General features: G+C 38.1%; 1 protein-coding gene across 1 annotated transcript in view; it reads left to right on the top strand.

Annotated features, from left to right (window-relative positions):
* The window catches only part of TOPAZ1 (testis and ovary specific TOPAZ 1), a 111,019-nt gene that overhangs the window by 65,670 nt on the left and 18,097 nt on the right, over nucleotides 1-27,252 (top strand). The window contains 4 exon segments of the mRNA XM_064590656.1: nucleotides 5,016-5,082; nucleotides 6,119-6,293; nucleotides 7,208-7,308; nucleotides 9,299-9,464. Coding sequence (XP_064446726.1) covers nucleotides 5,016-5,082; nucleotides 6,119-6,293; nucleotides 7,208-7,308; nucleotides 9,299-9,464 — 509 coding nt within the window.

The raw sequence follows: 27,252 nt of genomic DNA on the forward strand, positions 1-27,252 counted from the left end.
TTCTTTTCACATATTTGAGGGCCATTTTTATACTTTTTATTGTGAATTGTCTTTTCCCATTTTTCTATTGGATTCTGGTTCTTTGTTCCTTAAATGTCAAGAGTTATTCATATATTGTATTAGACCTTTATCTGTACTATATATTACAAATATTTTTTTCCAATTTGCCAGTTGTCTTTTGAATTTGTTTATGGTGGTTTTTGCATGGCAAAAACTTTTATTTTTATTCAACCTAAATTATCAATCTTTTTTTATTGCCTTAGTTTTGAGTCATAGTTATTTTTTATTACATCTGAATTTTGAGTCATAATTTCCCAGCACCAAGATTTTTGGAGGAATTCACCATGTTTTCTTCTATTATTTGTACGGTTTCATTTTTATAGTTAGGTTCATAATCTATTTGAAGTTTATTCGCATGTGTGGTGTAAGATAGAGATGTAATTTTTTCCCAGTGGTTTTCCAGCTTTCCCAGAACTAAATACATTGATATTTTTATTGGAATTACATTAAATCTATGAATTAACTTTGTAAGAACTAACATCTTTATAATATTTAATTCTATTAAAGAATATGAAATGTTTTTCTGTTATTCAAATTTATGTGTCTTTCAAGAGTGTTTTAGGATTTTCCTCCTATAAGTATTTAATCTTTGTTGCTATTATAAATGAATTTTTTATGTGCTGCATTTCTTTATTTTTGTATATATAAAGGGCATTTTTGTTTGTAAATTTTATATTCTGTTAATTTACTCTAAAGTCTTTATTGTTTGACTTAGTTTCGTCTTTGAATCTGTGGGCATTTCCAGTTATACTATCATATCATTTGTGAGTAGAGATTGTTTTACTTCTTCTTTACCATTGTTATGCCTGTAAGTAATTTGTCTTATCTAATTGCCTTGGCTCATACCTCTAGTACAGTATTGAATAATAATGGACATAGTGGACATCCTTTCATGTTCCTGATCTTAGTGGAAATATCTCTAGAATTTTCTCATTAAATACAGTCATGGCTTTAGGACTACAGTATATATATTTAAACATTTTAAGGAAGTATCTCTCAGTTCCTATATTTGTAAGTGAATTGATGTTGAATTTTATCAAATCCTTTTTAATATCTATGGAAATAATCATGATTTTTTTCTGTTAGATTTATTAATATGGTATATAATACTGATGGATTTTTTAATATTGAAGTTACTTTATATTTGTGAAGTGAATACCACTTTGTCATGGTATGTCATTTCTGAAGGTGGTCTTGGATTCTGTTTGTCAATATTTTTTCAATTTTGTGGTATAATACACTTAATATAAAACTTACCATCTTAACCATTTTTAAGCGTACAGTTCAGTGGTATTAAATACATTCACATTGTTGTGCAACCATCACAACCATCATCCCCATAACTCTTCAATTTGAAAAACTGATTTGCTTGTTAATATTTTATCTAGCTTTTTGCATCACCATTATAAGTAATATTGTTTTACACTTTCTTTGTTCTGCCTTTATCAAGTATCAGTGTTATTTATAGTTGATTCATGAAAGGAATTAGGAAGTTGTGCTTCCTTTTTAATGCTCTGGAATCATTTATAGAGCATTGGGACTAATTACCAAAATTGACCCCACAGTTGGCTGCTATACAGTACTCTTTAGTGGCACCCTCTTCTTTCTCCTTTTTCTTCTTTTTCTCTTTCCAATTGGCAAAGGGTGCGTCTTCTTTCATTTTTGTCTTTTTTTTTTCTTTCCCAGAAGCTATGCATTTTATAGATTGTGTTCTTTAAATCACACAAACTTTTAAGTTCCTTCTGTGTGGTTTGTGTGGTTTGTGTTCTAATCTATTCAGATTTTTTTTAAGCATTTTCAAACTTAGTCTTTAGGTAGTATTTTTTTTATTCTTTTTTAAATTTAATTTAATTTTATTATGTTATGTTAGTCACCATATAGTACATCATTACTTTTTGATGTAGTGATCCACGATTCACTGTTTTTGTATAACACCCAGTGCTCCATGCAGTACATGCCCTCCTTAATACCCATCACCAGGCTAACCCATTCCCCAACTAATGATGTTGAATATTTTTTCATGTGTCTGTTAGCCATTTGTATGTCGTCTTCGGAGAAGTGTCTGTTCGTGTCTTCTGCCCATTTTTTGACATGATTATTTGTTTTTTGGGTGTTGAGTTTGAGAAGTTCATTATAGATCTTGGATACCAGCCCTTTCTTTATCTGTACTGTTACTTGCAAATATCTTCTCGCATTCTGTGAGTTGCCTCTTTGTTTTGTTGACTGTTTCCTTTGCTGTGCAGAAGCTTTTTATCTTGATGAAGTCCCAAAAGTTCATTTTTGCTTTTGTTTCACTAGCCTTTGGAAATGTATCTTGAAAGAAGTTGCTGTGGCCGATGTCAAAGAGGTTACTGCCTATGTTCTCCTCTAGGATTTGGATGGATTCCTGTCTCACATTGAGGTCTTTCATCCATTTTGAGTTTATCTTTGTGTATGGTGTTAGAGAATGGTTGAGTTTTATTCTTCTGTATATAACTGTCCTGTTTTCCCAGCACCATTTATTGAAGAGACTGTCTTTTTTCCATTGCATATTTTTTCCTGCTTTGTTGAAGATTATTTGACCATAGAGTTGAGGGTCCATATCTAGGCTCTCTATTCTGTTCCATTGGTCCGTATGTCTATTTTTGTGCCAGGACCATGCTGTCTTGGTGATCACAGCTTTGTAATATAGCTTGAAATCAGGCAATGTGATGCCCCCAGCTTTGTTTTTCTTTTTCAACATTTCCTTGGTGATTTGGGATCTTTTCTGATTCCATACAAATTTTAGGATTGTTTGTTCCAGCACTTTGAAAAATGTCATTGGAATTTTGATCGGGATGGCATTGAAGGTATAGATTGCTCTGGGTAGCATAGCCATTTTAACAATGTTTATTCTTCCGATCCATGAGCATGGAATGTTTTTCCATCTTTTTGTGTCTTCTTCAATTTCTTTCATGAGTGTTCTGTAGTTCCTAGAGTGTAGATCCTTAACCTCTTTGGTTAGGTTTATTCCGAGGTATCTTATGGTTTTTTGGTGCTGTTGTAATTGGAATCGTTTCTCTAATTTCTCTTTCTACAGTTGCATTGTTAGTGTATAAGAAAGCAACTGATTTCTGTGCATTGATTTTGTATCCTGCCACATTACTAAATTGCTGTATGGGGTCTAGTTATTTTGGGGTGGAGTCTTTTGGATTTTCCACATAAAGAATCATGTCATCTGCAAAGAGAGAGAGTTGGCTTCTTCTTTGCCAGTTTGAATACCTCTTATTTCTTTTTGTCTTCTGATTGCTGTTGCTAGGACCTCTAGTACTATGTTGAACAATAGTGGCAAGAGTGGGCGTCCTTGATGTGTTCCTGATGAGAATAAAGACACATCAGTCCAAAACCTATGGGATACTCTAAAGGCGGTCCTGAGGTGGAAATACATAGCCATCCAAACCTCACTCAAAAAAATAGAAAAATCCCGAATTCACCAACTAACTTTACACCTTAGAGAAAAAGCAACAAACGATGCCTAAGCCACACATTAGAAGAGAAATAATTAAGACTAGGGCAGAGATCAATGAATTAGAAACCAGAAACACAGGAGATCAGATCAATGAAACTAGAAGCTGGTTCTTTGAAAGAATTGATAAGGTCAATAAATCACTGGCCAGACTTATCCAAAAGAAGAGAGAAAGGACCCAAATTAATAAAATTATGAATGAAAGGGGAGAGATCACAACTAACATCAAGGAAATGGAAACAATTATTAGAAATTATTATCAACAACTATATGCCAATAAACTGAGCAACCTGGAAGAAATGGATGCCTTCCTGGAAACCTATAAACTCCCAAGACTGAAACAGGAAGAAATTGACAACCTGAATAGGCCAATAACCAGCAACAAGATTGAAGCAGTGATCCAAAACCTCCCAAAAATCAAGAGTCCAGGGCCTGATGGATTCCCTGGGGAATTCTACCAAACATTCAAAGAAGAAATAGTATCTATCCTCCTGAAGCTGTTTCAAAAAACAGAAACAGAAGGAAAGCTTCCAGACTCATTCTATGAGGCCAGCATTACCTTAATCCCCAAACCAGGCAAAGACCCCATCAAAAAGGAGAATCCAGACTGACATCCCTGATGGGTATGGATTCCAAAATTCTCAACAAAATCCTAGCTAATAGGATCCAACAATACATTAAAAGGATCACCCACCATGAGCATGTGGGATTTATCCCCGGGATGCAAGGGTGTTTCAACATTTGCAAATCAATCAATGTGATAGAACACATTAATAAGAGGAGAAAGAAGAACCATATGGTCCTCTCAATCGATGCAGATAAAGCATTTGACAAAATAAAGCATCCTTTCCTGATTAAAACTCTTCAGAGTATAGGGATAGAGGGAACATTCCTGAAGTTCATAAAATCCATCTATGGAAAATCCCACAGCGAATCTCATCCTCAGTGGGGAAAATCTGAAAGCCTTTCCCTTAAGATCAGGAACATGTGGTAGTATATTTTTAATCAGTGTTAGGTCATGCCTGTTCAGTTTTCCATGGGTTTGTTTTGTTTGTTTGTTTGTTTGTTTGTTTGCATTGTTTTTGTTCTGGTCTGTTTCTGCTTATCACAAATACTTGTTGGATCAGCAAGGGTACAGTGGGAGCAGGAAAGATCAAGTGCTGGCTTTTCTATTTTTTTCTCTTTTTATTCACAATCATTTTGAAGCTTTGGCACTCTCTGTCTTAGAATTACCTTAAAGGCTTAAGGTATGGTTTCATGTGGAATTTGCTTTTTCCTTCTTGTTGCCTATGGTTTGGGGAGGAGATAGTATGAAGTAGATATCTATGCATTTGCTATTTTCTTTAGCTCTTAGGAATTTTTATATTACTACATTCCTTTTTTTTATAGTCTCTTAGGTATAAACTATAGAACAAGTGAATTAGGGGTAATTTGGAGGGTGAACATAATTAACCCTTTTCTATTGTTAAAGGTTACGGATGAGGCAATTTAAAAAGAAATGGAAATATGATTTAGATTCAGCCTTGAATGAAATAGAGGTATGACACTTATTTTTTTAAATGAATTGCTGGGATCTCTGAAAACCAATAATAACAAACTTTGAATAGTGGGAAAAGTTTTTTAAATGCTGTTGTTATACAGAGAAAATGCTCAAGGAAAAGAAGTCTAGTATTTTTTTAATACTTTGAAATGCAAACAATTTCTAGAGTTATGGACTATTCTAGAAATAATTGTTCAGTTTCAAAATTAACATATTAAGGCATAATAATCTAAGGCTTATTAGCCTCTAATTCTTGTCGCTGGACAGACTCAGTGTACAAGAAAGTTGGCTTTCTTGTCATAATGCATGGATGGCTGCAGTATGTGAAATGATAGCAGAAAGCCACGGTCAGGGTGCCCTCTCCAGGCATTTGGAGTATTAAAAATAGAGAACTTTCAGGATGATTTTACTGTTTAGTTTAAGATCATTTTTGTACTCATCTAGTAATTGTTGGTCTAGTCTTAATTAGCATTTATATCCTTAAAATAATCTTTTGTTGGTGTGGAAAACTATTCCTTTGTTTACAATAGAAAATAATAAGAAGATGGTAAGTTTAGTGAAATTTATTTTATAGTCCTTTTCATACAAGAAATGTAATGCCCAAAATGACATTTGGGCCCCATATTATAAACGGGGCCAAATAATAGCAAAACGCAATCTCTAAAAGTAGTAAAATAATGTATTTCTGTAGAGACAGCTCAAATCATATAGCTAATCATCTGTTTTCCATAAAATCTCTCTCCACTGTCTAGTTCAGGTTTGGGGGTGACATCATTAAGTACATTAGGAAAAGATTATTAAAACAAATGTACATTGCCATCCAGAAATTATAGAGACTATGCTATAGTCAGAAACACAAATTGTACAATAGCAAGTTATTGATGGTGTAACACTGTCAGTAAGTTTATAACATCTACAGAGATTATGTTATTAATTTCTATATATCTAATGCCTACATGTGCCTATTCCATAATGTTTTTATAAATGACATCTTTCTTTCTTTTTTCTTGTTTTGTCTCTAATAATTCCGATAGCATTGTAAAGAAAAAGGTGACTGGACCAAACTGGGAAATTTATACATTAACATAAAAATGGGCTGTGAAAACTTTGCAGATTTCCAGAGATTTTGTGCTTGTATTGCTGAAACACTAACAAAAGACTGTAAAGAAGAGAGACCAGGTGTTCCATTTTGTGAATTTGCTGAAACAGGTAAAATGTCACTGTTTGGGTATACGTATTGTGTGTATTAGGGTGGTGCAGTGTTTTACCTGGAATGTAAAGCTCTTACTATTTTCCCATGTTGGGGATAAATTAATATTGCAGATTTCAGATACTTCTCCTTCTCTTTATAAATCTTTCATCTTTTTGTTATCAAGTTAGATTATAATGATATAAGGTCAAGAATTGTTTTAATACCTCATGTTTCATGTTCTTATTTGTATTTTCATTCAAATTGGTAAAACTATTGCTAGCAAATTATACTGGAGCACTTGAATTATTGAATCATTAAAGTTGTTACTACCTTCACTACTACAAGTCAACAAAATTCATGTTTTTGAGACTTTTTTTTTTTTTTGGCATGAGCTCTTCACTGCTATATTTTTTATCAGAGGTCAGCAGACCTTTTCTGCAAAGGACCAGGAGTAAATATTTTAGGCTTGGGGCGCCTGGGTGGCTCAGTCGTTAAGCGTCTGCCTTCGGCTCAGGTCATGATCCCAGGGTCCCAGGATCAAGCCCCGCATCAGGCTCCCTGCTCTGCGGGAAGCCTGCTTCTCCCTCTCCCGCTCCCCCTGCTTATGTTCCCTCTCTCGCTGTGTCTCTCCCTGTCAAATAAATAAATAAAATCTTTAAAAAAATATATTTTAGGCTTCACACAATCACATATGATCACACAATCACATAGTTTTCTTTTCCTTTCAAAGAACCCTTTAAAAATAGGGGAACCATTCTTAGCTCACAAGCTATACAAAAACAGGCCACAGGCCAGAGTTGTCCTATAGGCTGTGGTTTGTTTGCCAACACCTGGTCTGTGTTCTAGTATCAATAATTTCATATTAATTTGCCTTTGCTGCCATTTTTAATGACTTTTTCACGTTTTTCCATATGCCTACTTTGTGTTTCAGTTAGCAAAGATCCACAAAATAGTGAAGTAGATAAAACTTTGCTGGGAAGAATCGGAATCAGTGCTATGTACTTCTATCACAAGCTGTTGCAGTGGTCCAAGGTATGTCATTAAATTTTTGTTTGGGCTTGGTACAGAGGGTGTTAATTTAAAAATTTTTTTAACAAAGTATAGTTAACCCTGCAAATTAGAAATTTGCTAATAATTGTTATAAGTGGCAAAATGAGTCCCAGACTAGCAAGGTGTAGTGTATTAGGCAAATGTGGAAAGGCAGTAGCATGAGACTGGCTACCCTGAAGAAGTATCAGAAGTGTGCTAAGTATCATATTTATTTGGAGCAACTTTCAATACAGACTTTTGCTACCTCTTAAGTATTGATAACATTATAATTTTGCAAAAGTTCCAGACACCTTTTTAAGAAGAACCTAGGGAACTCACAATTAACAGAACTCCTTACAAATCACCTCCTAGAATGCTCTGGAACACTATATACCATATATCTTGATATCTACCTTTGAGGTTTAGCTCACCATAGAAGCGGTCTAGTTCTTCTGGACCATACTGAACTACCATTCTTTAGATTTCCCTGCGGTGGCTGGTGGTTACAGATTCAATAAAGTGAAATAAAATAGAGGACAGGAAAATCTAAAATAGGAAGGAAGTGCTGAGGGATAAATGGAGCAGTTGAGAGTGTGGTCAGTACTGAATCAGCTATTATAATGTATCTTTTGTTCCTTCCTTCTTCTTATAAAAAGTTATTTCATAACTGAATATGTTCAATAACATTTAAGTACATGGTCACTCATACATATACAAATTCATGGATTTTTTTTTTTTACTAAAAAAAAACAACAGCAACAGAATCCTTGTGTATAAGGTCTCCAGTCTCCAAGGTCTTCAAGAGGTTAGCATTCACTGTGCAGTAGGCCTGGGATGGGCAGAATATACCTTGTCCCTGGTCTCACAGTCTAGCTTAAGGTTCATCATAGCATTAATTTCTTGGATATTTAATGCTTGAGAAATTGAGGACTACATAAACTATTTTTGACAAAGATTGATTTTGCTGAAATTTTAGGTTGTATTTTAATTTTATTTGTTGTGATTATTTCTTAAGAGGCTGGTGAGTTTGTGCCTGTATTGTAATTTAAAATTTTCACTATCTTATTTGGAATGAATATTTTATTTTACTTAGTATGAATTTTTTTAGTGAAACATATTCCTTTTGAACACAAAGTAAAACCACTGAAAATAAGCTAGAGCTATCTCCTTAAAAATGCATTCATTTCTATAATCAACTTAAAAGTACCTTGACATCACAATATGCATCTGACTCAAATAGTATAGAACATAATATAAAACAAGGATCCACAAAGTAAGGGCCCAGTCTGACCCACAGCCTATTTTTGTACATCTCAAGAGCTGAGAATGTTTTTTACATTTTTAAAGAGCTAGAAAATAAAAACAGCAACAACCAGAAAGAATGTGCAGCTGACCAAATGTGGCCTACAGAGCCTAAGTGTTTACTATCTGGCTAATTATAGAAAAGGTTTGCTGACCCCTTATATAAAATAATAGTATATGTCTAATTTCTGATGTCCAAACTGGAGATGTAGACTATGTGAAATAATTATCTGTTGAATCAAAAAAACAATTTTCAGCCAGCAGTTTTATTCTTTTCTTTTCCCCACTATCATTATGTAAATTTGACAAAACATGATCTTGATTTTCACTCTCTCTCTCTTTGGCTCTTAGGGTAATCAACAGAAGTACCAAAATGTATAGTTAGTAATTTTCCACATTAGGGCATTTTTCAAATGAAATCTTTAGGGGAAGCACAAGTATAAAAACACTTGAAAAGGTGGGTCAGCAGGGTGAGGATTAATACGAGGCAAAGCCCTGCTTCCTCGCCTTCCCTGTCTGTCTCTGTGGCTAAGCAGGAGGGAGCTTAAGGAAAGAGTCTTTTGAGAACCATCTGTCTAGAAGGATGATTCAAATTGGGTAATTGACTTCTATATAATTACTGATGTTATTTATATCTCTGTGATACTCTAAATGAATGATACTCAATTAGTGTTCTTTATTTTTACTCTAGGGAAGGAAAGTCTTAGATAAACTATATGAATTAAAAATACATTTTACAAGTTTAAAGGGACTTACAGGGCCCGAGAAGCTAGCACCAAGATGTCAAATTGTGAATATTGCAGCAGAAATTTTTCTAAAAAGTGGAAGCCTAGATGGTGCCATTTGGGTATTGAGGGGTAAGTTATGATATATGGAAGCATAACATAATTTGTTATTATAAATTCTTGTGTGTGCAATTACCTTACATTGATGTTGAATTGTGGGTGGTAATTTGGCCTAGTAAACCTTAGTGATCATGTAGGTAGGTAGGTGGTTATTGTGTAAAATGGAAGGAGAAAGTTAACCTCATTTTTTTTTAAGATTTTATTTATTTCTTCAAGAGAGAGAGAGCGAGAGAAGGCACGAGCTGGGGGTAGGGGCAGTGGGGACAGGAAGAAACAGAGCAGGGAACCAGATGCAGGACTTGATCCCAGGACCTTGGGATCACTACCTGAGCCAAAGGCAGACGCTTAACCAACTGAGCCACCCAGGTGCCCAAAAGTTAACCTAACTTTAAAGAAAAAATTGTATGACCTTTTATTGAAAAGCTAGTTCTTACTTAGGCCTAGGGACCATACAAAAATGCTTTACCTGGATTATCTCAGTTCATCTTCATAGAAACCCTCTGAGTTTAAAATCAGTACAACCCCCCCCCCCTTTTTTTAAATAAAAAATGTCACAGACATCAGGCAACTTGCCTGATGGAAGTTTTCCTTCCATTTCTATTTTTTGGAACAGCTTCAGTAGAATAGATATGATTTCTTCTTTCAATGTTTGGTAGAATTCCCCTGGGAAGCCATCTGGCCCTGGACTCTTGTTTTCTGGGAGGTTTTTAATTAATGCTTCAATTTCCTTGCTGGTTATTGGTATGTTCAGATTGTCTATTTCTTCCTGTTTCAGTCTTGGTAGTTTATAAATGTCCAGGAATGCATCCATTTCTTCCAGATTGCCTAGTTTGTTGGCATATAGCTGCTGGTAATAAGTTCTAATAATTGTCTTTATTTCTTTGGTATTGGTCGCAATTTCTCCCCTTTCATTCATGGTTTTATTAATTTGGGTCCTATCTTTTTTCTTTTGCATAAGTCTGGCCAGAGCTTTATCGATCTTATTAATTCTTTCAAAGAACCAGCTTCTAGTTCCGTTGATCTGTTTTCTTCTTCTAGTTTCTATTTCATTGATTTCTGCTCTAATCTTTATTATTTCTCTTCTCCTGCTTGGTTTAGGCTTTATTTGCTGTTCTTTCTCCAGGTCCTTTAGGTGTAAGGTTAGCTTGTGTATTTGAGACTTTTCTAATTTTTTGAGAAAGTCTTGTATTGCTATATAGTTTCCTCTTAGGACCAGCTTTGCTGCATCCCAAAGGTTTTGAACAGTTGTGTTTTCATTTCATTTGTTTCCATGAATTTTTAAAATTCTTCTTTAATTTTCTGGTTGACCCATTCATTGTTTAGTAGGATGCTCTTTAACCTCCAAGTGTTTGAATTCTTTAGCTTCCTTCCTTTATATCAGCTTATCTTCTAGATCACTAATTCGTTCTTCTGCCTCATTTACCCTGGCTGTTAAGAGTATCCAGTTTAGACTGTATCTCATTCATAGCATTTTTAAATTCGGCCTGATTAGATCTCATTTCTGCCCTTAGAAAGTCTGTATTGTCATTAATCCTTTTCTCAAGCCTAACTATTGACTTCATGATTGCTACCCTGAAGTTAATCTCTGACATCTTGCTTATATCCATAGCCATTAGATCTGTGGCAGATGACATTATCTCTGGTTCTTTTCTTTGTTTGGAGTTCTTCCTTCTAGTCATTCTGTTGTGGGATGGTTGAGAGAATGTACAGAATCCAAAATACCAACCACTACGTAAGCAAAATGCACCTTAGAAGAAATCTGAAGTGGTCAAAAGCTACCACAGAGACGCCACCAAAGCCAAGATGATCCAAAACAATAAAAACGAAAGAAAGAAAAAAGAAAAGAGAAAAAAAAATGAGTGGGTGTGGAGTGAGGAGGATGATTATAATCTCTCAGGGTGGACACAGCAGGGTGATTTGCCCGTTCCTGCTTGATTTTCAGTCTGTGTGTTAGAAGACACTATATCCCAAAATTGCAAAGAAATCAGAACTTATAATATATATCAAGATAAAATTGAGTAGAATGAAAAACAGTTTAGTATGGGGCATAAAGCTGTAAAAACATATATGTGAAAAAAAAAGTTAAGAAGAGACTTAAAAACATAGGTTGTGAAGTAAGAATCTATTTGAAACAAGAGCAGGGTTAAAAAAAAGAAGAAGAAAAGAAACTAAAAAAGAAATGTAAATTTTAGCCTGAAGTATAAGTGAGTTGTGAGGGAACAACTGGAGCTCCCTATATTATTTTCCCCTGGTGCTGGAGTTTTACAGTCCTGTGGGAAATAAGCTTATCATTCACCTGTTCTTCCAGTCTGTCTTCTGGGGGAGGGGCCTGCTGCTCAGCTTCTCAGGTGTCTTTGCCTGGGTGGGGTTGCCCCACCCCTTGTCAGGGGACTGGGCTTAATGTGAGCTGGTGGGTTACGGGGCTTTTGTTCCCTGGCATCTTTCCATTTCTCTTCAGAGGGGCAGAGAAAACATGGCCATGTGGGACTCTCAGGCCCATAGCCCCCAAATCGTGCCTCCCCCCCCGCCCCAAGCTAAAAAGATCCTCCAGGTCAGTCTTTCTCCACTGCTCCACAGACTCGCGCAGTTTGTGCCCCTGACACCTCTCCACCTCTCCGGGGGCAGTCACAGGGACCCGCGAGCATCTCTGTGCCTTGTGCCTCCGCAACTGCCCACGACCTTGGGCTCATGTGTGTGCACCATGTTTCAAAGCTCCTAGGGTCATGCTGGGTGCCACCCCAGCATCTCATGGGCCACACAGCCCTGAGAGCTGTCCCTGTTGTGGGTGCAAGCTGTTCTTTTTTTTTTTTTTCTTTTATAGATGTTTTATTTCTTTTTTAAATTTATTTTCTTATGTTAATCACCATACATTATATCATTAGTTTTTTTTTTTTTTTTTAGTGTTCCATGATTCATTGTTTGCGTATAACACAAAGTGCTCCATGCAATACGTGCCCTCTTAAATATCCATCAGCAGGCTAACCCATCCCCCCACCCCCTCCCCTCTAGAACCCTGTTTGTTTCTCAGAGTCCATAGTCTCTCATGGTTCATCTTCCCCTCCAATTACCCCCTTTCATTTATCCCTTCCTGCTATCTTTTTTTTTTTTTTACATATAATGTATTATTTCTTTCAGAGGTACAGGTCTGTGATTCAACAGTCTTACACAATTCAGAGCGCTCACCATAGCACATATGCTCCCCAATGTCTATCACCCAGCCACCCCATCCCTCCCACCCCCCACCACTCCAGCAACCCTCAGTTTGTTTCCTGAGATTAAGAATTCCTCCTATCAGTGAGATCCTATGATACATGTCTTTCTCTGATTGACTTACTTCACTCAGCATAATACCCTCCATTTCCATCCAACCTGTTGCAAATGGCAAGATTTCATTTTTTTTGATGGCTGCATAATATTCCATTGTATATATATACACCAGATCTTCTTTATCCACTCATCTGTCGATGGACATCTTGGCTCTTTCCATAGTTTGGCTGTTGTGGACATTGCTGCTATTGGGGTGCACGTACTGCTTCAGATCACTATATTTGTATCTTTGCGGTAGATACCAGTAGTACAATTGCTGGGTCATAGGGTAGCTCTCTTTTCAACTTTTTGAGGAACCTCAATACTGTTTTCCAGGGTGGCTGCACCAGCTTGCATTCCCACCAACAGTGTAGGAGGGTTCCCCTTTCTCTGCATCCCCACCAACATCTGTCATTTCCTGACTTCTTGATTTTAGCCATTCTGACTGGTGTGAGGTGGTATCTCATTGAGGTTTTGATTTGGATTTCCCTGACGTCAAGCGATGTTGAGCACTTTTTCATGTGTCTGTTGGCCATTTGGATGTCTTCTTTGGAAAAATGTCCATGTCTTCTGCCCTTTTCTTGATTGGATCATTTGTTCTTTGGGTGTTGAGTCTGATAAGTTCTTTATAGATTTTGGATACTAGCCCTTTATCTGATATGTCATTTGCAAATATCTTCTCCCATTCTCTTGGCTGTCTTTTGGTTTTGTTGACTGTTTATTTTGTTGTGCAAAAGCTTTTTATCTTGATGAAGTCCCAATAGTTCATTTTTGCCTTTTCTTCCCTTGCCTTTGGTGATGTTACTAGGAAGAAGTTGCTGCGGCTGAGGTCAAAGAGGTTGCTGCCTGTGTTCTCCTTTAGGATTTTGATGGACTCCTGTCTCACATTGAGGTCTTTCAACCATTTGGAGTCTATTTTTGTGTGTGGTGTAAGGAAATGGTCCAGATTCATTTTTCTGCATGTGGCTGTCCAATTTTCCCAACACCATTTATTGAAGAGACTGTCTTTTTTCCATTGGACATTCTTCCCTGCTTTGTCGAAGATAAATGACCATAGAGTTGAGGGTCCATTTCTGGGCTCTCTATTCTGTTCCATTGATCTATGTGTCTGTTTTTGTGCCAGTACCATATTGTCTTCATGATTACAGCTTTGTAATAGAGCTGGAAGTCCGGAATTGTGATGCCACCAGCTCTGCTTTTCTTTTTCCACATTCCTCTGGCTATTTAGGGTCTTTTCTGGTTCCATACAAATCTTAGGATTATTTGTTCCATTTCTTTGAAAAAAGTTGATGGTATTTTGATAGGGATTGCATTAAATGTGTAGATTGCTCTAGGTAGCATTGACATCTTCACAATATTTGTTCTTCCAATTCATGAGCATGGACCGTTTTTCCATTTCTTTGTGTCTTCCTCAATTTCTTTCATGAGTATTTTATAGTTTTCTGAGTACAGGGTCTTTGCCTCTTTGGTTAGCTTTATTCCTAGGTATCTTATGGTTTTGGGTGCAATTGTAAATGGGATCGACTCCTTAATTTCTCTTTCTTCTGTCTTGTTGTTGGTGTATAGGAATGCCACTGATTTCTGTGCATTGATTTTATATCCTGCCACTTTACTGAAATCCTGTACGAGTTCTAGCAGTTTTGGGGTGGAGTCCTTGGGGTTTTCCACCTAAAGTGTCATATCATCTGCAAAGAGTGAGAGTTTGACTTCTTCTTTGCCAATTCAGATGCCTTTTCTTTCTTTTTGTTGTCTGATTGCTGTGGCTAGGACTTCTAATACTATGTTGAATAGCAGTGGTGATAATGGACATCCCTGCTGTGTTCCTGACCTTAGGGAGAAAGCACTCAGTTTTTCCCCATTGAGAATAATATTTGCTGTGCATTTTTCATAGATGGCTTTTATGATATTGAGGTATGTATCCTATATTCCTATACTCTGAAGAGTTTTGAACAAGAAAGGATGCTGTACTTTGTCAAATGCTTTTTCTGCATCTATTGAGAGGATCATATGGTTCTTGTTCTTTCTTTTATTAATGTATTGTATCGCATTGATTGATTTGCAGATGTTGAACCAAACTTGCAGCCCAGGGATAAATCCCACTTGGTCGTGGTGAATAATCCTTTTAATGTACTGTTGGATCCTATTGGCTAGCATTTTGGTGAGAATTTTTGCATCCATGTTCATCAAGGATATTGGTCTGTAATTCTCCTTTTCGATGGGGTCTTTGGCTTGGGGATCAAGGTAATGGTGGCCTCATAAAACGAGTTTGGAAGTTGTCCTTCCATTTCTATTTTTTGGAACAGTTTCAGAAGAATAGGTATTAATTCTTCTTGAAATGTTTGGTAGAATTCCCCTGGGAAGCCATCTGGCCCTGGGCCTTTGTTGGGAGATTTTTGATGACTGCTTCAGTTTCCTTAGTGGTTATAGGTCTGTTCAGGTTTTCTATTTCTTCCTGGTTCAGTTTTGGTAGTTGATACATCTCTAGGAATGCATCCATTTCTTCCAGATTATCGAATTTGCTGGCATATACTTGCTCATAATATGTTCTTATATTTGTTTGTATTTCTTTGGTGTTGGTTGTGATCTCTCCTCTTTCATTCATGATTTTACTTATTTGGGTCATTTCTCTTTCTTTTTGATGAGTTTGGCCAGGGGTTTATCAATCTTGTAATTCTTTCAAAGAATCAGCTCCTAGTTTCATTGATCTGTTCTACTGTTCTTTTGGTTTCTATTTCATTGATTTCTGCTCTGATCTTTATTATTTCTCTGCTCCTGCTGGGTTTAGGCTTTATTTGCTGTTCTTTCTCCAGCTCCTTTAGGTGGAGGGTTAGGTTGTGTATTTGAGACCTTCTTGTTTCTTGAGAAAGGCTTGTATTGCTATATACTTTCCTCTCAGGACTGCCTTTGCTGTATCCCAAAGATTTTGAACAGTTGTGTTTTCATTTTCATTGGTTTCCATGAGTTTTTTTTAATTCTTCTTTAATTTCCTGGTTGACCCATTCATTCTTTAGTAGGATGCTCTTTAGCCTCCCTGTATTTGAGTTCTTTCTGACTCCTCTTGTGATTGCATTCTAGTTTCAAAGCACTGTGGTCTGAAAATAGGCAGGGAATGATCCCAGTCTTTTGATACCAGTTGAGACCTGATTTGTGACTTAGGATGTGATCTATTCTGGAGAATGTTCCATGGGCACTAGAGAAGAATGTGTATTCTGTTGCTTGGGAATGGAATGTCTGAATATGTCTGTGAAGTCCATTTGGTCCAGTGTGTCATTTAAAGTCTTTATTTCCTTGTGGATCTTTTGCTTAGATGATCTGTCCATTTCAGTGAGGGGGTTGTTAGAGTCCCCTACTATTATTGTATTGTTGTCAGTGTGTTTCTTTGCTTTTGTTATTAATTGGCTTGTGGTTTTCCACCACCTCACTTTCAATCTGGGGGTGTCTTTGGATCTAAAATGAGTCTCTTGCAGATAGCATATTGATGGGTCTTATTTTTTTATCCAATCAGATACCCTGTGTCTTTTGATTTGGGGCATTTAGCCCATTTACATTCAGGGTAACTATTGAAAGATAGGAATTTAGTGCCATTGTATTGCCCGTAAGGTTACTGTTACTGTGTATTGTCTGTGTTCTTTCCTTGTCTGTGTTACTTTTAGGCTCTCTCTTTGCTTAGAGGACCCCTTTCAATGTTTCTTGTAGGACTGGTTTTGTGTTTGCAAATTCCTTTAGTTTTTGTTTGTCCTGGATGCTTTTTATCTCTCCTTCTATTTTCAATGACAGCCTAGCTGGATATAGTATTCTTGGCTGCATATTTTTCTCATTTAGTGCTCTGAATATATCCTGCCAGTTCTTTCTGGCCTGCCAGGTCTCTGTGGATGGGTCTGTTGCCAATCTAATGTTTCTACCACTGTAGGTTCAGATCTCTTCTCCCGAGCTGCTTTCAGGATTTTCTCTTTGTTTCTGAGACTTGTAAGTTTTACTATTAGATGTTGGGGTGTTGCCCTATTTTTATTGATTTTGAGAGGGGTTCTCTGTGCCTCCTGGATTTTGGTGCCTGTTTCCTTCCCCAAATTAGGGAAGTTCTCTGCTATAATTTGCTCCAATATACCTTCTGCCCCTCTCTCTCTCTCTTTCTTCTTCTTCTGGGATCCCAATTATTCTAATATTGTTTCGTCTGTGGTATCACTTATCTCTCAAATCTGCCCTTGTGATCCAGTAGTTGTTTATCTCTCTTTTTCTCAGCTTCTTTATTGTCCATTATTTGGTCTTCTATATCACTAATTCTCTCTTCTGCCTCATTTTTCCTAGCAGTTAGTGCCTCCATTTTTGATTCCACCTCATTAATAGCCTTTTTGATTTCGACTTGGTTAGATTTTAGTTCCTTTATTTGTCCAGAAAGGGTTTCTCTAATATCTCCCATGCTTTTTTCAAGCCCAGCTAGTATCTTTAATATCGTCATTCTGAACTCTAGTTCTGACATCTTAGTAATGTCCGTATTGATTAGGTCCCTGGCAGTTGGTACTACCTCTTGTTCTTTTTTTTGAGGTGATTTTTTCCATCTTGTCATTTTGTCCAGAGGACAAGAGATGAATGAGAGAACAAAATGCTAACAGGGTAACAATGACCCTAGAAAAATATACACTAAACAAAGTCAGAAGAGACCTAAAACCGGGGGAAGACAAAGGGAAAGAAAGAAAAAAGAAAAAAAAGGAAAAAGAAAAAGATAAAAACAAACCAAAAACAGAATATGATCAAATATGATCAGGCTGGTGCATAGATCAGTGCCACACACTAGATTTGGGGCATATTTTGGTCTGTTAGAAGAAAGTGCCTCCCAAAATTTTAAAGAAGAAAAAACTTACGTATCTGCAAAAATAGGAGTAAATACGATGAAGGGATGGAACATTATTGTAAAGATGAAAATTATAGAGGGGGGAAAGATGGCGGAGGAGTAGGGGACCCTATTTCAACTGGTCCCCGGAATTGAGCTGCATCTCTACCAGACCACTCTGAGCACACACGAAACCAGCCTGAGATGTAAGAAGATCTGGATCTCTACAAACAGAATATTGCAGGCAGTTGGTTTTGAGGTACGAAGCGGAGAGCCGTGATTCTGCGGGCAGATATCGGAGGATAAACGGCAGCGGGAGTGTGCCTGGCCTGGGGATCCTGCACCGCCGGTGAGTGACAGCCTCGCATGCTGTGGACGGGGCACAGACTCACAGACTGGTAGCGTCGGGAAAGAACTTTAGGGCAGCCCCCAGGGTGGAAAACCAGACCGGCGGGGTCGCGCGCGCATGAACCGCAAGCCCCCGGACAGAAACCTGGAGCGAGGGTCGCACACACGCGGACTGTAGCCTCCGAGTCGGAAACCCGGTGCACCGTGTCCCACCGGTGAACTGCAACCCCCGGGGTGGGAACCCCGAGCGGCGGAGTCGCGCGTGCGCAAACTGGGAGCAGCTGGCGGTTTTAGAAGCACAAAGGGCAGAGACGAGCCCCGACCTGGAGGCAGGACTGGGGGCTTTCTCCAGAATTGACCATATACTGGGTCACAAATCAGGTCTCAACTGATACCAAAAGATTTAGAATATTCCCTGCATATTCTCAGACCACGATGCTCTAAAACTGGAACTCAATCACAAGAAAAAATTTGGCAGAAATTCAAACACTTGGAAGCTAAAGACCACTCTGCTCAAGAATGTTTGGGTCAACCAAGAAATCAAGAAGAACTTAAACAATTCATGGAAATCAATGAGAACAAAAACACATCAGTCCAAAACCTATGGGATACTGCATAGGTGGTCCTAAGGGGGAAATACATAGCCATCCAAGGCTCACTCAAAAAAATAGAAAAATCCCGAATTCACCAACTAACTCTACACCTTAAAGAACTAGAGAAAAAGCAACAAACAACACCTAAGCCACGCATTAGAAGAGAAATAATTAAAATTAGAGCAGAAATCAATGAATTAGAAACCAGAAACACAGTAGATCAGATCAACGAAACTAGAAGTTGGTTCTTTGAAAGAATTAATAAGATTGATAAACCACTGGCCAGACTTATCCAAAAGAAGAGAGAAAGGACCCAAATTAATAAAATTATGAATAAAAGGGGAGAGATCACGACTAACACCAAGGAAATAGAAACAATTATTAGAAATTATTGTCAACAACTATATGCCAATAAACTGAGCAATCTGGATGAAATGGAGGCCTTCCTGGAAACCTATAAGCTGCCAAGACTGAAACAGGAAGAAATTGACAACCTGACTAGGCCAATAACCAGTAACGAGATTGAAGCAGTGATCCAAAACCTCCCAAAAAACAAGAGTCCAGGGCCTGATGGATTCCCTGGGGAATTCTACCAAACATTCAAAGAAGAAATAATACCTATTCTACTGAAGCTGTTTCAAAAAATAGAAACAGAAGGAAAACTTCCAAACTCATTCTATGAGGCTAGCATTACCTTAATCCCCAAACCAGGGAAAGACCCCATCAAAAAGGAGAATTTCAGACCGATATCCCTGATGAATATGGATCCCAAAATCCTCAACAAAATCCTAGGTAATAGGATCCAACAGTACATTAAACGGATCATCCACCACGACCAAGTGGGATTTATCCCCGGGATGCAAGGGTGGTTCAACATTCACAAATCAATCAATGTGATAGAACACATTAATAAGAGGAGAGAGAAGAACCATATGGTCCTCTCAATTGATGCAGAAAAAGCATTTGATAAAATACAGCATCCTTTCCTGATTAAAACTCTCCAGAGTATAGGGATAGAGGGAACATTCCTCAAGCTCATAAAATCCTTCTATGAAAAACCCACAGCAAATATCATCCTCAACAGGGAAAAGCTGAGAGCCTTTCCCTTAAGATCAGGAACACGTCAAGGGTGCCCACTCTCACCACTGTTGTTCAACATAGTACTAGAAGTCCTAGCAACAGCAATCAGACAACAAAAAGAAATAAAAGGTACTCAAATTGGCAAAGAAGAAGTCAAACTCTCTCTTTTCGCAGACAACACGATACTTTATGTGGAAAACCCAAAAGACTCCACCCCCAAATTACTAGAACTCATCCAGCCACTCAGTAATGTGGCAGGATCCAAAATCAATGCACAGAAATCAGTTGCTTTCTTATACACTAACAACACAACTGTAGAAAGAGAAATTAAAGAAACGATTCCATTTACAATAGCACCAAAAACCATAAGATACCTCAGAATAAACCTAACCAAAGAGGTAAAGGATCTATACTCTCGGAACTACAAAACACTCATGAAAGAAATTGAAGAAGACACAAAAAGATGGAAAAATATTCCATGCTCATGGATCGGAAGAATAAACATTATGAAAATGTCTATGCTACCCAGAGCAATCTATACCTTCAATGCCATCCCAATCAAAATTCCAATGACATTTTTCAAAGTGCTGGAACAAACAGTCCTAAAATTTGTATGGAATCAGAAAAGACCCCGAATCACCAAGGAGATGTTGAAAAAGAAAAACAAAGCTGGGGGCATCACGTTGCCTGATTTCAAGCTATATTACAAAGCTGTGATCACCAAGACAGCATGGTACTGGCACAAAAACAGACATACAGACCAATGGAACAGAATAGAGAACCCAGATATGGCTCAACTCTATGGCAAAATAATCTTTGACAAAGCAGGAAGAAACATGCAATGGAAAAAAGACAGTCTCTTCAATAAATGGTGCTGGGCAAATTGGACAGCCACATGCAGAAGGATGAAACTCAACCATTCTCTAACACCACTCACAAAGATAAACTCAAAGTGGATGAAAGACCTCAATGTGAGACAGGAATCCATCCAAATCCTAGAGGAGAACATAGGCAGTAACCTCTTTGACATCGGCCACAGCAACTTCTTTTAAGATACATCTCCAAAAGCTAGTGAAACAAAAGCAAAAATGAACTTTTGGGACTTCATCAAGATAAAAAGCTTCTGCACAGCAAAGGAAACAGTCAACAAAACAAAGAGGCAGCCCACAGAATGGGAGAAGATATTTGCAAATGACACTACAGATAAAGGGCTGGTATCCAAGATCTATAAAGAACTTCTCAAACTCAACACCCAAAAAACAAATAATCAAGTCAAGAAGTGGGCAGAAGAGATGAACAGACACTTCTCTGAAGAAGACATACAAATGGCTAACAGACACATGAAAAAATGTTCATCATCATTAGCCATCAGGGAAATCCAAATCAAAACCACACTGAGATACCACCTTACACCAGTTAGAATGGCCAAAATGGACAGGGAAAGAAACAACAAATGTTGGAGAGGTTGTGGAGAAAGGGGAACCCTCTTACACTGTTGGTGGGAATGCAAGTTGGTACAGCCACTTTGGAAAACAGTGTGGAGGTGCCTCAAAAAATTAAAAATAGAGCTACCTTATGACCCAGCAATTGCACTACTGGGTATTTACCCCAAAGACACAGATGTAGTGAAAAGAATGGCCATATGCTCCCCAATGTTCATAGCAACAATGTCCGCAATAGCCAAACTGTGGAAAGAGCTGAGATGCCCTTCAACAGATGAATGGATAAAGAAGATGTGGTCCATATATACAATGGAATATTACTCAGCCATCAGAAAAGATGAATACCCAACTTTTACATCAAATGGATGGGACTGGAGGAGATTATGCTAAGTGAAATAAGTCAAGCAGAGAAAGTCAATTATCATACAGTTTCACTTATTTGTGGAACATAAGGAATAACATGGAGGACATTAGGAGAAGGAAGGGAAAAATGGGCGGGGGGAATTGGAGGGAGAGATGAACCATGAGAGACTATGGACCTGAGAAACAAACAGGGTTTTAGAGGGGAGGGGGGAGGGGGGATTGGTTAGGGTATGGGTGATGGGTATTAAGGAGGGCACGTACTGCATGGAGCACTGGGTGTTATACAAAAACAATGGATCGTGGATCACTACATCAAAAACTAATGATGTAATGTATGGTGACTAACATAACATAATAAAATTTTTTTAAAAAAGATGAAAATTATAAAACATTTTATAAAAGGAATTAATAAGAAATTGGTTGAGAAAAGAAGAGGATTTAAAAAAAAAGGGGAGAGAATGTAATCAGGCATGAGACTAGAACAAAGCCATACACTAGAGATTTAGGGTATATTTTGGTCTGATAGAAGAAACTGTATCCCAAAATTTTAAAGAGAGAACAACTTATATATATACCAAAAATAAGGTTAACTACTATGAAAGAATAGAATATGACTCTAAAAATGAAAAATCAAAAAGATTTTTTATAAAAAGGGATTGATAAGATGTTGGTTGAAAAAGGGAAAAAGAAAAATTGAAAAAAATATATATAATTAAAAAAAATAAGTTTAAAGACTAAAGAATCATGGGGAAAAAGCCATGAATTCTATGTGCAGTATTCCCCTAGTGCTGGAGTTCTGCTGTTCTCATTGATCAGTAAACTTGGTCTTGGCTGGCTGTTCTTGCTGATCTTCTGGGGGAGGGGCCTGTTGCCATGGTTCTCAAATGTCTTTGCTGTTGGCGGAACTGCCTGCCCTTGCCGGAACTGCCTGCCCTTGCCCAGGGTCGGACTAAGTAATCTGCTCAGGTTTGCTCTGGTAGCTTTTTTTCCCTGAAAGATTTCCCTACAGCTTTGGAGGATGAGAGTGAAAATGGCAGCCTCCCAATCTTTGCCCCTGAGTAGCCGAGAACTCGGGGCCCCACTCCTCAGTGAGCCCCTAGAGAAAAGCAGTCAATCACTCCCGTCTCCCTGGTCTCCGGCTGCACTCTGTGCTCACCCGGCCTGTGACCGAACTTTTCTATCTCTGGCAAACGACCTCATGTGGAGTCTCCAAGCACAGCAGGTTCCTGGGGTGCGCTCCCCTGCCGCTCCTCCAGGGGGAGGAAGGGGAGTCTTCCTGATTTGCCGCTTGTTGGGTCCCTGCTCAAAGTGTAGTGGCCCAACTGTGCCCGCGGATCACGGTTTATGGCAACCCCGAGCTGAGAGCCCACTCCTCGGCTCCATCTCTGCAGCTGGCTTCCCTGCTGTGATACCTGGGAGCTCTGCCGCACTCAGGCACCCCCGGTCTTTCTGTGACCCCAAGGGTCCTGAGACCACACTGTCCTAGCGAGGGTTCCACCCCCCGCTTAGCCACTGGAGCGACGTCCCTCAGCAGAGCAGACTTCTAAAATTTCCGATTTTGTGCTCTGCTGCTGTATCACTTGCCAGTAGCGGCCAACGGAGGCCCCCTCCCCTGCCATCTATCTTCCCGAATATCACCTTGGATTCACTTCTCCACACGTCCTACCTTCCAGAAAGTGGTCACTTTTCTGTTCAGAGAGCTGTTGCTATTCTTTTCTTCGATCTCCTGTTGAGTTCATAGGTGTTCAGAATGGTTTGATTCCTATCCAGCTGAATTCCTGGGACCAGACGAAATTTAGGTCTCCTACTCCTCTGCCATCTTGCTCCTCCCCCGTACATCATTAGTTTTTGATGTAGTGCTCCATGATTTATTGTTTGTGTATAACACCCAGTGCTCCTTGCAATATGTGCCCTCTTTAATACCCATCACCAGGCCAACCCATCCTCCCACCCCCCACCCCTCTAGAACCCTCAGTTTGTTTCTCAGAGTCCACAGTCTCTCATGGTTTGTCTCCCCCTCTGATCCCCCCCTTCATTTATCTCTTCCTACTATCTTTTTTTTTTTTTTAACATATAATGAATTATTTGTTTCAGAGGTACAGGTCTGTGATTCATCAATCTTACACAATTCACAGCGCTCACCATAGCACGTACCCTCCCCAATGTCTGTCACCCAGCCCCCCCATCCCTCCCACCCCCCACCATTCCAGCAACCCTCAGTTTGTTTCCTGAGATTAAGAATTCCTCATATCGGGCGCCTGGGTGGCTCAGTTGGTTAAGCGACTGCCTCCGGCTCAGGTCATGATCCTGGAGTCCCTGGATCGAGTCCCGCATCAGGCTCCCTGCTCGGCAGGGAGTCTGCTTCTCCCTCTGACCCTCCTCCCTCTCATGCTCTCTGTCTCTCATTCTCTCTGTCTCAAATAAATAAATAAAATCTTTAAAAAAAAAAAAAGAATTCCTCATATCAGTGAGATCATATCATAATGTCTTTCTCTGATTGACTTATTTCACTTAGCCTAATACCCTCTAGTTCTATCCATGTAGTTGCAAATGGCAAGATTTCGTTGTTTTTTTTTTTTTTGATGGCTGCATAATATTCCATTGTATACATACACCATATCTTCTTTATCCATTCATCTGTTGATGGACAACTTGGCTCTTTCCACAGTTTGGCTATTGTGGACATTGCTGCTATAAACATTGGGGTGCACCTACCCCTTCGGATCCCTACATTTGTATCTTTGGGTTAAATACCCAGTAGCGCATTTGCTGGGTCATATGGTAGCTCTCTTTTCAACTTTTTGAGGAACCTCCATTCTGTTTTCCAGAATGGCTGGTGCAAGCTGTTCTGTATGTCCCCTAGGATGTTAGCCCGCATTTTCTAGTCCTTTTCGGGCTGGTCAGGCAGAGGTCAGTCTCCCTAGCCCCTCAGCTCTCGGTTTGTGGCGCCCAGAGCTGAAAGTCCCCTCTAGGCTCACTGACCATAACCAGTGTCTCTGCTCCACTGCTTGGCACTCTATCAGTTCAGGCTCCCCTCTTCTTTTTGAGTCTCCTGGAATCCTGAGTCCACAATGATCCACTTAAAATTCTGCCCTTATTTGCCCCCTGTGCCCTCTTCAGAAGGGGGTACCTCTCACTAGAGTAGATTTCTAAGGGTCCTGATTTTTTTCTCTGGTGTCATATCACTTTCTGGCAGCCGGCTTATGGAGGCTCCCACCCCCCTCCACTTATCTTCAGATATTTCCCCCAAAGATTCAAGGTTCCACACCTCCTACCTTGCAAAAAGTAGTTGTTTTTCTGCTTGTGGAGGTCCAGATAAATCTTACATCTCAGGTTGAATTCATGTGTGTTCAGAATCATTTTATAGATATCCAGCTAAATTTGAGGGAGCAGATGAAATGAGGTCCCCTACTGTGCCGCTATCTTTCCCCCTCCCCCAGAAGTGTTTTGTTCTTAAAAGCATTCTGCAGTAAACAGACCTTTCTTAAGAAAGGAAATACAAAGGTCTCTATCTCATTTGTAACACATGTGAGTAATACTCATAATAAGAGAAATACATATTAAAATTACAAAACACCTATCAGACTAGCAAAATAAGAGTTTAGTGATATACTTTTCCTGAGAGTATAGAGAAAGCCATTCATATACATTGTCTTTAGGGGTTTTGGGCTAAATATCTGTCACAATTTAAGAGTGCATATTTCCTTTTATATATCATCTCTATTCCTAGGAATTTCTCCTACAAACACAAGGGTATGTATTGTAAGTTATCCAGAATCTTTTTCTTTTTTTTTTTTTTTTACCATCAACAGTGATAACAAAGGATTCATATAACTTAAATGTCCATTAAGAGAGTACCAGTTGATTAACTTTGTGATAGCCATATGATGGAGTAGAGTGAGGCAGATCTACAGATACTCATTTGGAATGATCTCCAGGATCTATTGCGAGGTGAAAAAAGGAATGTGCCGACCAGTGTGCATAGTAACAAAAATAAATAATATGGATAAATACATATTTGCTTTTATACCCTTAAAATATTTGTAGAAGGATGCACAAGAAATAAATGATGTGGTTGCTTCTGGGAAAAGGAATTGAGTACTTGGAGGACAGGGATAAGTGGCAGATTAACTTTTTACATATGTTTTTTCTATATTTTTCCTTTTGGAAAAATATGCACTTATTACCTCCTAAAGTTTTTATAGAAGAGTTATACATTAGTTATGTTTCAGAAATGCAGAATATTTTACACATTTTAGTGAGTGGCAGACTTTATGATGAGAAGAAATCTATTGTTTTGGAGTTTTAGTTTGACATTTAAAACTTTCTCAGTACTAGTAGTTTCTATCTTGGCAATTGAACAATGAATTCCTGCCTTCTCCCCTTACCAGCATAAAAAAGAGCCTTAAAACCATAATTTATGTAATGATTGTTTGGATGCTGAAGAATAAGTGTCTTAACCCTTTGAATATACATTTTGTAAAAAGTTATGCCATTTCTTGAGAAGCTGCCCTTGAACTTTAAATTTTATTGCCTTAATGTAAGTAACACATATTCATTATCAAGAAATAAAAGGTAGATAAGAAAAACTGATGATAGAAATTCCTTATGCAGTCCAGCCAGAAATGACTGTTAACTGCTTTAATGTTACTATACATACTCTTTTTGTACCTTGCATTTTTTTTTCAGGGAACAGTCTTTCTATGGACATCTTTTTGTGAAAAGGAATAGTCTTCTACAACATCACTTACTGGAATGCATGGTTTTCTCTCTTATGAAGTAATATGTATATTTATATAAATATATAGATATATAAATAATGAAGTAGTATATATATATTTATATAAATATTTCTGTGGATCCACTTTTCTTGGTCTAGTTTGTTTTCAGATGTCTATGAAAAACAATAATCCCTGCTAAACATCCCTGCTAATATTACATTCTTAGGATAAATTCTGATGGAATTGCTAGGTAGATTTGCCCTCATTCCCATTCAGATTTGCGTCAGGTTATTTTAAGTTTATTAAAAAGCCTCCCTTTGTAAGAAAATCCTAGAGAACTATTGCATAGGTATGTCTTCTATACAGACATTGTCCTTTTAAGGAGTCACAGGTGCATATAAACAGTCCAAGTGTTAGTGCCCAATATTATGGTTTTTAGTTATCAGACAGACTGGTGCATTCCAGTTATACAAACCCTAATTTGGCTATCAGTACTTTCCATTCCAGGTCTTATCTCTTGGAATGGAATACAAAAGTACCCTATACCTTTAGAAAGGTTATAATAATTATAGTCTTACCAGTGTATGAAGATGCATGTTATGAAACACCCTCACCAGTATTATTTTTCGAATATTATTTTTCTTATCTCTTTGCTAATTTGATAGGGGAAAAGTGATATTTACTGCTTTACTTTGCATTTAATTGCTTATTAGAAAACTCTCCTTTTTTTCCATTTGTACTTACTTTTTTGTGAATTACTAGTTCGTGTTCTTGGTCTGTTTTCAGATTTTAGTCTTTCTCTTCATTATTGATTTAATAATGTATTTGCTATATACCAAAGCATTGTGTTAAGTGTGTTACTTGTGTCACCTCATTTAATCAACACTAGCCCCATGAGGTAGGTGAAAGTATCCCAAGATGAAGACACTGAGGTTCAGAGAAGATCACACAGCAAATAAGTATAGAGCAAGAATTCCAATCCAGGTCTGTCTGATTGCAAAGTCCATATTTTTAAGCCTTATACCAGTACTGTTATTTTCCTAGTCTTTCCTCTAAATGGACTTTATAAAATTGCAACTAGGGCCAAAGCACAAATCACATAAACAGACCTGGATCTAA

This window comes from Mirounga angustirostris, unplaced genomic scaffold (assembly GCF_029215605.1).
Source record: "Mirounga angustirostris isolate CCGP_5_RB_7025 unplaced genomic scaffold, mMirAng1.0.hap1 SCAF_1, whole genome shotgun sequence".
NCBI lineage: Eukaryota > Metazoa > Chordata > Mammalia > Carnivora > Phocidae > Mirounga > Mirounga angustirostris.